Raw genomic sequence first — 13274 nt, 5'->3', positions numbered from 1 at the left:
GGGAGGCGCGGCGCTGTGCCCTGTCTACCGGCTCAATAAGGGAACTATCAGAAAAGCCCGTTTTACGGATGAAGGGACAAGGCCCGGCCGGGAAGGCTCAAGGCTCCAAGTCCCGGGACCGAGCTCCGATATTGCCCACCTGGCCTCCAGCTTGCTGCCAGGTGAGGGGCGGCACCTTCCTCTCCCACACACCTGCCCGGGGGTGGGCAGGGCCACCCATCGATGCGCTCCGCCGCTCGGCTCCCCACGCCTGGTCGCTGCCCGCTCGTGCCCCTTCCCCCTCCCAGCCGCTTCCCATTTCCAAGATGGCCGCGGGTGGAGCCGACCAGGTAAGGAGGCCCCCTGGTGGGTGTCCACAGGGGCTCTGCGGGCATGAAGATCCCCTCAGGCCACCCCTCGCGGCTCCTCTTGGCCTTCGGGAGAGAAAAGGGCGGGTAATGCCGTCCCGGGGCCTGTGGAGAGCGGGCGACCGGGCCGGGGAAGGGGCAGAGGGACGAGCGTCGAGCTTAAGGAGCAGCGGCGGCGCGGCGGGGGTGGGGCGGCAGCCCGGGCGGAAGAGCGGCTGTGCCGGCAGGGGGCGGGGCGAGGGCGCGCGGGGCGGGGCGAGGGCGCGCGGGGCGGGGCGAGGGCGCGCGGGGCGGGGCGAGGGCGCGCGAGGCGAGGCGGGGCGGGGCGGGGCGGGGCGAGGCGGGGCGGGGCGGGGCGGGGCGGGGCAAGGGCGCGCGCCGCCGTTGGCCGCGGGCTCCTTGCCGGCACCTGCCTGGTCGGCTCGCTGCCTGCAGCGCCCAGCGTCTTCGCCGCGCACGTTGCGGGTCCCGCGGGGCCTGGGCTGCGGGCCCGCGGGCCCCGGGGATGGCGTCGGAGCCACGCTGACTCCGGTACTGAGGGCCTGCGGCGGGAGCCGGGCCGCGAGGGAGGGAAGGGGCCGGGCCGCGCGCGGGGCCGCTGCCACCTGCTGCCGCGTCGGCCGGAGCGGGGAGGCGGCGGCCCTGAGGCGCGGCGGGGCGCGCCTGCCTGGCCTACCCCCTCGCCGCCGCGCGATCACCGCTCTTTCCCGCGCCCGGGGGAGTGCGTGGGGCGCGGGGAGCTCCGCTCCTTCGTGAGACGCGCGCCCCTAACCGCACCGTTTCCGGAACTTGACGGAAAGTTTTCACCCTCAGACGCGCGGAGCTCCGGGGCGGGAGAGGAGCCGGCTCGGCGCGCGGAACCGCTCCCCCGACCCGCGAGAGCCCCGGGACCCCCTCCATCTCAGAGTCCCTGAGCCTCGGGATCCCGCCACCTCAGGGTCCCTGAGCCCCGGCCCCCCCACCCCCTCCACCTCATTGTCCCTGAGCCCCGGGACCCGCTTCATCTCAGAGCCCCCCGGGACCCACTTCACCTCAGAGTCCCTGAGTCCCGGGGCCCCGTCCACCTCGGAGCACCCCCCCCCCGAACCCTCTCCACCTCGGAGTTTCCGCCCCCTTGCTTCTCATGTCCTTGTCCTCCCCCCATTCTCTTGGGATCCCCGTTGCCCAGGCCAGGGACTCCCTTTTTCTTCGGAGACCCGCGCCCTTGGGCTGCAGCCCCCAGCCTCAGACCCGGACCGGGGCTGCATCCCACCGCAGCGACCGTCATTCTGAGGGTGGGGGGCGAGGAGGGGGTGGGGGCGGCCCCCCCAGGAAGCGGCGGGCTGGGCCGCGGGTAGTTGGAAGGCCTCCTTGCCTGGCCCCTGGAGACCACGTCTGTTTCCAGACTGCTGAGGCACCGTGTGCTCCAGCGTGCATGTGGAAGCTTTGGGAAGTTCCCTGTGCGGCAGGCTCCCGGGCGCTGCCGCGTGTGCCCAGACTGGTGGTGGAGGGGGCCCGTGTCCGGCGGATGTGGGCACCTCACCCTGTTGTCCTGGCTGCCTTTGTAGAGGGTGGTTGCTGCTGGCCTCGGTGAGGTCCCTGGCATGGACCAGGCACACCTTACAGCCGTTGCTTCCTCCTGCTCGGTTTATCTGGCCAGGACCAACTGGGTCTCATGTTTGCCTATGATTTCTTCTCAACTTCACACCTCCCCTCTTAACTGGGGTGCTCCTCCCTCAACCTGCCCCCTCTTCCCCCAACCAAGACTGTCTTACTCCTGTCTTGGTTGTGGTATGTTTGATCCCTTGAGACTGTGGACTCCCAGCCCCTGATTTCCAGCCCTGGTGAGAACCTGCCCGTGTCCTTGGGACTCATGGCTGTTGAGTGAGTACACCCTTTGGGAAACATCAAGAGAGGTACCGTAACTGGTTCGGGGTCATGCAGCTGGACAGCTGGAGAGAGGCACGGATGAGATTCAAATAGTGAGGTCTCGGGGCCAGACGCTGCTCACTTAATGTCCTTCGTGGTCCCAGCAAGTCCTGGCAGGTCCCTGCTCAGCGCTGCTGGGCTGGGCTTACTCTGGGCTTGTGAAGCTGAGTTTTTGCAATCTGCCCCTAGTGCTCCTCTCACGTTCTGCATCAGCACCGCCTCACCCGGCCTCCACTGGTCCCTGCCCTTCCCCTCAGCACCCTCTCTTCTGCTTCTCACCCCTCCACTCCTCCATCGCCCCCCCCACCATCACTGCCCTTCTCCCCTCTGTCCAGCGGCCGAATGCCTGTCCATCTTCCCTCCGCTTGCCGTTGCTTGTGCTCTGCTGAAGACCTCTATGGAGTGGATTCAGCTTGTCAGAGCAACAGCTTATTTTGGAATCTGTCCTTCCTTGGTCAGAGCTTCTGACCGCCGTGTCCCCACCCTTAGCACTGAGGATGCATGCCCAGCATGTCGTGGGTGCCGGTGGAGCTTTGAGACCTCAGAGAAGATTTGTCATCTTAACAGGCGTTTATACACAATACGGGAGAGAGGATTTTAGGCACGTGGGTACGTGTTGTTTGTCCATGTTTGTTTCAGAGAGGGTATAAAGTTTCTAAGGCCTGGGTTTAGACTTCTAGACTGTCAGGTTGGGAGGACCTCAGATAGACTGGCTGGGCTAATCGCCTCATTGGACAGGTGGGGAAGCTGAGAGCTAGGCTCAGTCAGTGCCCGAAGCAAAGGTGCGAGGAGGATGTTGGTGACAGCCGGAAGGTGTAGAGTGAGGCCATGCAGACTGGCTATGTCTGGGCTTGTTTATGCAAATAAGTTGCTAAAATAGTGGGCCTGAGCTGGGTGCCCAAGGAAGAGTAACACCAGCAGGCGTCTTCTAAGGCTTGATTCTAAAGGCTTTATGTGGATTTCTTCGCCCCCCACCTTGTCAACTGCCTAATGAGATAGGGTCTGTTGTCGTCCACCTCTTACTAGGTGGAAATTAAAGCACAGAGAAGTTAGACTAATCCAGGATCACACAGCTGCTAAGTGGAGGAGCCAGGACTCAAACCTAGGCAGTCTACCTCCAGAACCTGCGTTATCTTTACCCCTCGCATATTTTCTTTTTGAAACTTTCTGTGGAAGTACACAGAAAAGTCTAAATATTGTTGGGTTTATTTTCTATTATCACAGCGTTTAGGATCTGTATTCTTAAGCACTCCAGCAAGCCAGGTAAGGGGTTTGACGTCAGAACCTGGTTTGCATCCTGTTCCCTTGCTGTGTGACTTTGGGTGAGTCACTCAGCCTCTCTGGAGCTCGGTTTCTGCGGTGTACTTGACAGGCTTGTGATGATTAGAGAATGCAGCAGCTCCTAATATGTGTATGTATATGTGTGTGAAAGTCACTCAGTCGTTCCAACTCTTTGCGACCCCATGGACTGTAGAGTCCATGGAATTCTCCAGGCTAGAATACTGGAGTGGTAGCCTTTCCCTTCTCCAGGGGATCTTCCCAACCCAAGGATCAAACCCAGGCCTCCCGCATTGCAGGCAGATTCTTTACCAGCTGAGCCACAAGGGAAGCCCCCTGATATGTTTGGTCTGTGGCAAATGTTCAGTAAATTGTTTACCATATTAATAATTAAGATCGTACACGGGGCTGGCCTTGCTGCGTGCTGTCTCCCTAAGCCGTCAGTTGCCTCTCGGTCACTGTACAGGTCCTTATGAGGGTTAGTTTTGGTAAATCACTGTAGGGAACTGAAACGTTCTGGGCTGGTGGGGCAACCGCCCTTTGCACCGAGCGCCTTTGATCTAAAATGTCCCACCTGTGCCTTTTAAGCCCAACTACCTTTGGACAGTTTAAGTGAAATATCTGTTTTTTAGGGTTGGGAAGGAGCCTTTGGGGAGCCTCAACAGTTTAACACCAATTTCCGCCTGATTTGCTGCTGGATGGAAACTTACTAACCTCCATTGTGTTGAGTTCCAGGTGCCTCAGAGTTGCCATTCACTCTTCAGAGAAATACATCGGGCTTCTAGAAAATTCTTTTTTACGGTTGTTTTTATTCCTGAAGAGTAACTTATTTGAATAACAAACTACTTTTCTAGTTGCCTTTCAGGTTCTGTGTGTGTGTGTCGGTGTGTGTGTCTGTGTGTGTTTTGGCTTCACGTCTTGGCATGCGGGATTTTAGTTCCCTGACCAGGGATTGAACCCGTGATTCCCGCAGTAGAAGCATGGAGTCCTAACCACTGGACCACCAGGGAAGTCCCGACCTGCCCGTCCTGTGTGACGCACGTTCCTCCATTGTTTTCGGCTTGCTTGTGCAGCAGTGGAGACAGTAATAAGCACCCTAGAGTCAGGTCCAGGTGAGATCTGGATCCAGTCAGGTCCAGATCCGGGTCAGAGCAGGACCACTCCACCTGCATCCTGTCGGGGCCTTGGTCTTGCCTGTGAGATGGTGACCATGGTGTCCTCGGCCCCGGGGGTGCTGTGGAGGCAGCAGAGAGCACACAGACAGCGGGTGTAGACCTGGACTCGGTGCCCCACACGCAGCTCGCACTGGTGCGCGGAGGCAGCTGCTCAGGGTAGCTGCTCCTGCTGAGGCCCTTGAGGTCCCGAATGGCCTGTGCCTTTCTTTTCAGGCTCCTTTCTGGCTAAGCCAGGGTTTGAATTAAAAAGAGAAAGGTACTCACAGCGGTTGATGCTTGGGAACCCTTTACAGAACAATCTGGTTCTCTTTTTTTATTTTAAAATACATATTTTTAAAAATTTTATTTATTTATGGCTGTGCTGGGTTTTTGTCGCTACGCGTGGGCTTTCTCTAGTTGTGGCGAGTGGGGGCTTCTCTCTAGTTGCGGGGCATGGACTTCTCATTGCAGTGGATTTTCTTGTTGCGGGATACAGGTTCTGGGGTGCATGGGCTCGGTAGTTGCGGTGCGTGGGCTTCGTTGCCCTGCAGCGTTGGATTTTAGCTCCCAGACTACGGATTGAACCCATGTCCCCTGCATTGGCAAGTGGATTCTTAACCACTGGGCCACCAAGAAGTCCCAAACAGCCTGATTCTCATGGGAGATGTCAGTGGGTTCTCCCTGATGTTACATCCAGGCTCGAGGGGAAGGCCTCAGGGAGCCACTCCTGTGGGGAGCCTGGTGGTCCCACCAGAATCCTCCCCGGGAGACATGAAGGACCCCGGAGAGGCCTTCAGGAGGGTGACGGGGCGTTGGAGATAGGAGTGTCGGGGGGCCCTGCATGTGAAACTTCGGGCAGGTGGCCACATCTGACTCAGCAAGCTGTGTCGTCGTTCCCATCTGTGAAATCCTGCTCTTTCGCTGGAGCGGTGAGGATTTGAGGAGGTGCTCCATGTCTGCATGAGGGCTGCAAGGAGCAGAGCTTACCGAGGGGCTGCGGGGTCGCAGACTTGGGCTCAAGCCCCAGGTGCTGCCGCATCCAAGAGGACACGTGGGTGGGCTCTGTGCCTCAGTTTCCTCCTCTATGCAGTGGGGTTAGTGCCTGGCAGAGGACTGTTGAGGGCCCTAGAACAGACTGGCGTGTCAAGAGCCTCCAACAGTGCCTGGTGCTCATGAGATTGTAGTTTTATGGTGATGCTCTGGGTCGGGAAGATCCATCCCCTGGAGCAGGGCATGGCAACCCACTCCAGTATTCTTGCCTAGAGAATCCCCATGGACAGAGGAGCCCAGCGGGCTGCAGACCATGGGGCCGCAGAGACTCAGACGTGACTGACTCAACAGCAACAGCTGGTGTTGTCCGGACTTGCAGGCCTAGTGCCTGCCCTCCTGAAACTTCAGATCTGTGACAGATGTGCCTGTAGACCATGGCTGGCAAAAAGGAGCTCTGTGCGCCCAACTCTTAAGCGGAAGGCACAGAAATAGGCGGCAGGGCTGGGTTGGTGGGAGGCTTGGCAGCGAAGGGGAGTGCACCCTCCCTGGAGGGTCGGGGGCGCAGCGCCGTCCCCGTGGGATGGGAGCATGAGGGGGCCGCTCTCCCCTGCGGTATCCGGAGAGGAGGCGGTACAGGAGGCCGCGTGTGGCTCACGCCCTGTAGACGGGAAGGAGCCACGGGGGACAAGCGCAGAGGATGTGTGCATGGACGGGCAGAGCGGCTTCTGCCCGAGGCCGCCTGGGGTGGGCTTTTTTTTTTCCCCCTGGGGATATAACTAAATCACTTAGTTGTGGTTTCATGAACTGTTTCTTTTTTTTTTTTTTTGTATTTATGAAGAGTTGGTTTGAGTCCTGTTACTTTGTAAGGAGGAGAAAATTAAATTGTTGCTTCGAGCCGGGCTTGTCTTCCAAAGCCTCGTTCCCAGTCTCCGGTGGCAGAGCTGCTGTCCACTGTCTTGACCTGTGTTAAACTAAAGGTGGGCCCCTGGCGGAGCGAGATCGTTCCAGCCTCTCAGGGCGGCCCTTTGCCTCTTTGTTTCCTTCACAACTCAGTTTCTGGCAGGTAAATAAAACTCCGGCAGCCGCCTGGAATAAAAAGCCTTCCTCTTACCTGTGCTTGACGGCACGTGTGTTTCTGTGCCTCGGGCGGTGATGGCTGCTCATGGTCAAACTGGCCTCTGGTGCCAGGCTGTGCCCGGGGACGCCGAGAGCCCAGGTCACATGCTATGATGCCCGAAGCACGAGCGGTCATGTGTGACTTTGGGAAAGGGTGCGGAGGGAAATTTTGTTTTGCTGTCCTGAGCCGTCAAAGGTCGAATGTGTCAACCCTTGCCGTCTAGTCTAGCAGGCGACATGGCGCGCAGGATGGTCATGGCCCACGGGCTGGGTCCGCCATCCACACACTTTGCCGGGAGAGTGTGGTTGCATTTGCTTCTCTTCCGTGAGCTCCCCTGCCCACCTTGTTGTGGAAACACAACCCAGCTCCCAACAGAGGTTTCTTGGATGGACGGCCCCTGACACCCCCCGCAGCTAGAATCTAGTCGTCGGGAATACTTAATTCAGCAGATAGGTTTTCTCATTCTTCACCGTTGGAGGCGTTTGCCCAGGCATCGACATCCAGGTGCCTTGCCTGCAGCTCGGGAGCCCGGGGAGGGGACCCCAGAACTGCTGAAGGTGGGGTGCAGCCACAAGGAGCCCCGGAGAGAGGAGGGCCCACAGCTTCCTGGGGGCGGGGAAGGCTTCTCAGAGGAGCTGCCTTGGGGGCGTGCTCCGTCCCGGGGACACCAACCCCTGGGGCGCTGGTGGCTGAGTAGGAGACAGAGTCCCCAGGGCAGTGGGTGTTGAGAGAGGCGTGCTGATGGCCCGAGACTGGCGGGGCTGGCGGGGGACAGGTGGGTCCTGGGGGTCCGGCACCAGCCCACAGAGTCGAGGCTTCCTCTGTCTTGAGAAAACGTGTGACTTGGAGGCCAGCCGTGGGCAGCTGCCTGCTGGCTGCCTTCCAGCGTCCACGCCGCTGCCTTGCTCGGAAGCACGCCCTTTCTTTGTGCCGCCCCCTACGCGGGCCCGGTCGGGAGGCCGGCTTCGCTTTGTGCTCTGGCCGCCCCCGGTGGAAGTGCTTGAGGGCGGGTGGCTTGGCCCTCGCAGAGTTCGGTCTTAGAGGATGTTGCAAGCGGAAGGACTTTTTCCCCTTTTAAGCTTCTTTTTCCAGAGTCTGTTCTCTGAGGCTGTTTCCCAGGTTTCAGGAACTGAAACTGGACCTGGAACCCTTGGAGCCTTAGAGGCCCCTCAGCTCCTTCTTAGAAGGGGCCCTGGGGCTGCTCCTGGTGGCCCCGAGCCCGAGGCTGTGGGACGGGCCATGGGCAAGTGGCTTCGAACTCCATCCCACCTGTTCTTCTCTTCCCTGGGCTTCTGTCTTCGCAGCGGAGGAGCAGGGGGCCTTGGGTTCCCTTAGCACACTTGTTCCTGTTCCTGTCTATTCTGGTGTCAAAATGCCAGTTTAAATCCGTCCCCTCCGTGCGTGTCCACTGTGCCTGTGGCTGAAGTAGAGGGCGCCTGCCACGTCAGAGGCTCCCCTCGCTCAGAGGCCTGCCCGTGAGTTTCATGCTGTTGCCCCATTTTACTCCTGGGCTGGAGGGCAGTTGATTCTCAGAAAGGTTAAGTGTCTCCCACACTGGCAAGTCAGGAGGGTTTCCACTGGCCTGCCAGAGGGTCTCCGCTCTGCTGACTGTATGGCCTTTTGTGTTTATGGGTTTTTTTTTGTCAGTTTGACCTGTTGGAATGTTGATGGTGTCTGGATAATTCCTATCACCTTTGCCACTGCCCAAGATAAGCTCTTAACTATGTGCTAAAAATGTTTCTTGCTATATTTTCCTTTTAATTAGAATTTTTTTTAGAACTTTAAAAGTTTGTACACAGGTTTGCCTTCCTGCTGTGAATGTTGTGGCTTGACAGCGTAGTTCAGTTTGGGAGTTTTGCCAAGTCAGGGTTCCAGGGACAGTTTGCCCTGGCCTTGCCTGGGAGGGCTTCCCTGGTGGCTCAGAGGTTAAAGCGTCTGCCTGCAATGCGGGAGACCCGGGTTCGATCCCTGGGTTGGGAAGATCCCCTGGAGAAGGAAATGGCAACCCACTGCAATATTCTTGCATGGGAAATCCTATGGACACAGGAGCCTGGTGGCCTACAGGCCACGGGTCGCAGAGAGTCGGACACGACTGAGCGACTTCACTTTCACTTTGCCTGGGAGGAACTCGTGGCTGGGGACTCAGGGTAGGAACTGCAGCCCCGGGAATTCAGGGCAGCGTGAACTGCAGAGCATTTAAAATGTGTTCCGTGTGGTGAGCTGATGCCCGGGCCCTTTTGGTCCTTTCTGCTCTGTAGGTTGAAAGTGAAAGTGTTAGTTGCTCAGTCGTCTCCGACTCTTTGTAATCCCATGGACTTGTAGCCCACAAGGCTCCTCTGTCCATGGGATTCTCCAGGCAGGAATGCTGGAGTGGGTTGCCATTTCCTTCTCCAGAGGATCTTCCTGACCCGGGGACTGAACCTGGATCTCCCACATTGCAGGCAGATTCCTTACTGTCTGAGCCCCTAGGGAAGCCCTGTAGGTTAGGGAAGCGCTTTACTTAGCGTGATCACCTTTATGATCTCATTTTTGTATTACGCTCTCCTTTCGTTTGCCGTCTTATTTTGGTGTCGTGCAATGTGGTTTCGTCTTGCCAAGAAAAACTGATAACCAGTTAGTACGACACCACAGTTAAATGATCCTTCCCTACCACTGGGTCACATTTCAAGGTTTTATATACAGTTCGGTCTGTTCCTGAACTGTGCATTTTGACTTTGCCCCTTATTTCTATCTTTGCTCCAGTGCTGCACTGCGTGACAGGCCCCTTCAGTTTCTAGGGAGGAGGGGCCTCACCCCTCCCCTGTTGTCTACTTTTAATGAATGTGCTTTTGCCGACTTGACATTGAGAGGCCCGGCCAGCTTCCTGAAGGGCAGCAGGACGCTCACTGCAGAAGCTAAAGTAACGCCCGAAAAGGAGTGGTTATCGGTGTCACTGCCAGGCTTCAAAACTTGCCGTTTGATGATAGCAGCCGCCCGCAGAGTGCTTGTGGGAGTTCGGGGTGGCGGGGGGGCGGTGGTCGGTGCCTGCTGAAGCCTTTCTCGCGGCACTTTCTCTCATTCCCCCGAGCCGTCTAGTGGAGTTGGGGTTAGAACCCAGGAATGTCTGAGTCCGGAGATCCCTTCTGTATGTTGTTCTGTTCCATGGATCAGATGTAAATGCACCACCGGGTTTCTTTAGTTTTCAGTATTTTAAAGGACAGTGGGAAGGAACACAGCGGAACGCACCAGGCTCTCAGTCCGTGAGGACTGCGCCTCTCACCCCCTCGTCCCCGCCTGAGACTGAAACCGTAGGCAGGGCCTCTGTGTCACCAGCAGCTCGGACTCTCCCCATCAGGTGTTTCTCCAGGTTCGTGGCCTTTAGTTTTTTCTTTTATCGATTATCCTTCTTCATCGAACCAGCCTTCTGACCTGGGTTTTATAGCCCCAAACGGAGCCATTCGTCCCCTGGGTGGCTGGTTTGGGGCCAGCCCTGTAGATCCCAGCTGAGCCGCCAAGTGACAGCGTGACCCTGAAGGCTTTTCTGAACCCGAGCCTCAGTTTCGTCCGTGGGGAAGCGGATAACATGCCCTGCCTTGGAGACTCGAGTGAGGTGACTGAAGCACTGTGGAGAGCCGCCGCTCACCTGTGTCTCGGGTCGTCTCGTTGCTCCTGGCGCTCGCGGCCCATCTTGTTTTCTGTCCTGATGGAGACGTCTTGATGTTTATGCTGCCCACACATGTCGCACCTTGACTTGTGTGTGGGTTATGAACTCACATGCTTTTGACAGAGGTATCACGTGTTTATCATTTTAGAAAGCAAGGAAAACCAAACCCCTTTGCTCTGCTGGGCACGGCCCTCCTGCTCCCAGCGCTGGCCTAAGGCCCACGGTTGTGATTGGTGGGGTACTTTATAATATCGTGATGGTAGTATGTTAACATGCTAGCGTCTGGTCCTGAATTCATACTTTGGTATATAGGGCTTTTTAAAGTTTTATTTTTCAAGGATTCCTCTTTTAAAAGGGGGTGTCAGAACATTTGAACTCCAGAGGAGTTGCATCTTTGGCTTTTATATCCACTGTCTTAATTTCCATTTTTGTGGGTTTTTTTTCCCCTAGTTTTTCCTTGGACCAAGATGACTGATGGAAACCTTTCCACCTCTACAAATGGCGTAGCCTTGATGGGCATTCTGGACGGTCGACCAGGAAACCACATTCAGAACCTGCAACACTTGACTCTGAAGGCGCCCAGGTCCCTCTCGTTGCCCGAGTATGGGCCCAAGCTGAAACTCAGTGCTTTAGAAGATCGGCACAGCCTTCAATCGGTGGACTCGGGCATTCCTACCCTCGAGATCGGCAACCCGGAGCCTGTCCCCTGCAGCGTGGTCCACGTGAGGAGGAAGCCATCCGAGTCGGAGATCGTCCCTGAGCGAGCCTGCCAGAGTGCCTGCCTGCTGCCCTCCTACGCGCCCCCGGCTCCCGCCGGTGCCGAGCGGGAGCAGAGCGTGCGCAAGTCCTCCACGTTTCCCAGGACAGGCTACGACTCGGTGAAGCTCTACAGCCCCGCCTCCCAGACCCTGCAGCGCAGCGACAATGTCTCGGTGTGCAGCGTGTCCAGCCTCAGCACGGAGCTGTCCACCACGCTGTCTGTCAGCAACGAGGACATCTTGGACCTCGTGGTCACGAGCAGCTCCAGTGCCATCGTGACCCTGGAGAACGACGACGACCCGCAGTTCACCGACGTCACCTTGAGCTCCACCAGGGAGACCCGTGACCTCCAGCGGGACTGTGCTGGCGAGACGGAGGAGGGGAGGAAGCTGAGGCTCCTGGGGCCGTTCAGTCACTTCTTTACCAGGTAACGCTGTCTCCGTCTCTCTAGCAGAGCCAGGCTGTTCAGCTCAGACCCTTGCCTTGCTGTTCGTCCGAAGCGTGTCGCATGTTTCCTGCCCGTTGGGCAGATGCTGTTGTACAGATAATCAGGCCGTCTGTCCCCAGCAGCCCAGCATCCTGTGGGCTCGGCGGAGGCCTGGCGTGTTGGCGATTCTGCGGTCTGATCCCTCGCTGCTGGCTGTCACTCCTGAGGCCCTGGCTCACGCAGCCTCTTGTCACTTCCTGGCCGCCGGCCTCTGACGTGCTGTGGCTGAGGGTGGCCTGTAAGTGGCCATTGTTACTAAGTCAGCACCCTTTGTCAGCCTTATCCTCCGAGGGGCCCTTCAGGCTGATAACTGGAGTTTCCTGGGCCAAGCGGAGGTGCTGGTGAGGGTGATAATCGAGTTAGCAGCCCCAGGCCCCGCTACTGTGACGGGGGGCTGGGATGTCTGGGCGGCCCTGGGCGCGTCCCCTGCACTCCTGCATGGCCGAGTTCCTTTGTTTGCGTCTGTTCCTGGGCCTCCTGCTGAGGTGTGCGGATCACCGCCCCGCAGCCACCCACGTTCCCGCCTGTGCTAGGAGCGGGCTGCGCACCCCACTCCCCTTCCCCACAGTGGCCTGCCAGCCGGGCGCTGAGCAGGGATGCCGGGCTCCCCGTGGCTGTCCTCCAGCTCCTGCAGCATCTGCCCATCTCTTGTGCCTCACGTTTACGTTCAGCATGCGTCTTGTGTGTGTGTCCTGGGCTCTGCTCCTGACTGGGAATGCAGGAGTAACACGGCCATGACTCTGGGGGACTTGCAGACCGACGGTGGTGGGGAGGGGACACTCAGTCAGTCACACAGGCAGGCACAAGCTCCCAAACTGTGGAGCGCTGCGAGGAAGTGCCGGGGGGTCTGGAGAGCGGGCCCGGAGTGGCCGTAGGCTCGCCAGCGGCTCTCTGGAGGGTAGGAGCCAGGGCCGGGCGGCTGGGCCTGCTTCTGGGGTCGGCCTGGCTGCCTTGAACACGTCTGTTGTGGAGCCCATGCTGGGCATGTGGTGCTGGGTGTCCCTTCAGTACGGCATGATGTGCTGGCTGGAGTCAGCTGGAGACCTCTGTGGCTGTGGGCACTCGCGTCCACTTATGGCTGCCTCAGCTGTGTCATCAGCCGAAGTGGGGGTCATTTTGCATGAGCCTGAGTCCAGTCCTGAGTGAGAAGGTTCCCCGACATAGGCTCTGGTTTCATGGGGCACCTCTTCTCCATGATGCACCCATCGACGTGTACTGCTCTAGCCCCAGGAGAATTCCCGGCTGCAGACCTCGGTGACTCCATGATCACTTTCAGTGGAGGAGCCCAGGAACTGTTGGGGACACCCATGGTCCCCTCAAACACTGCTCTGTGGTTCAGATTTGAGTGGCCACACCATTTCCTTTGCTCAGATCAGAGTTTCTAACTTTCCCTGTTTGTGAATACCACCTGTGAAAGTCGCTCAGTCATGTCCAACCCATTGTGACCCCACAGACTATACAGGCCATGGAATTCTCCAGGCCAGAATACTGGAGTGGGTAACCTTTCCCTTCTCTAGGGGATCTTCCCAACCAAGGGATCGAACCCAGGTCTCTTACGTTGCGGGCGGAGTCTTTACCAGCTGAGCCACAA

General features: G+C 58.2%; 1 protein-coding gene across 14 annotated transcripts in view; it reads left to right on the top strand.

Annotated features, from left to right (window-relative positions):
• Nucleotides 1-289: 289 nt before the first annotated feature.
• TBC1D14 (TBC1 domain family member 14) overlaps nt 290-13274 on the top strand; it is a 109375-nt gene continuing 96390 nt past the window's right edge. For 6 of the 14 annotated variants that reach the window (XR_015165116.1, XR_015165117.1, XM_086404674.1 and 3 more), the window contains exons 1-2: nt 290-329; nt 10888-11623. Coding sequence is in view for 9 of the 14 variants with exons in the window: in XM_086404663.1 (XP_086260789.1) it covers nt 10905-11623 (719 nt within the window). In the remaining 5 variants the exon portion in view is untranslated. Of the gene's footprint in view, nt 435-724; nt 879-1239; nt 2211-10887; nt 11624-13274 lie in introns of those variants that run through there. The other 8 variants (XR_015165115.1, XM_086404673.1, XM_086404662.1 and 5 more) reach the window with 3 other exon arrangements.

This window comes from Bos grunniens, chromosome 6, assembly GCF_055505025.1.
Source record: "Bos grunniens cultivar Pamir isolate PY7600 chromosome 6, Bosgru_T2T1.0, whole genome shotgun sequence".
Classification (NCBI taxonomy): Eukaryota; Metazoa; Chordata; class Mammalia; order Artiodactyla; family Bovidae; genus Bos; species Bos grunniens.
The sequence above is the reverse complement of the archived record's forward strand: the minus strand, read 5'-3'. Positions and strand labels throughout refer to the sequence as shown.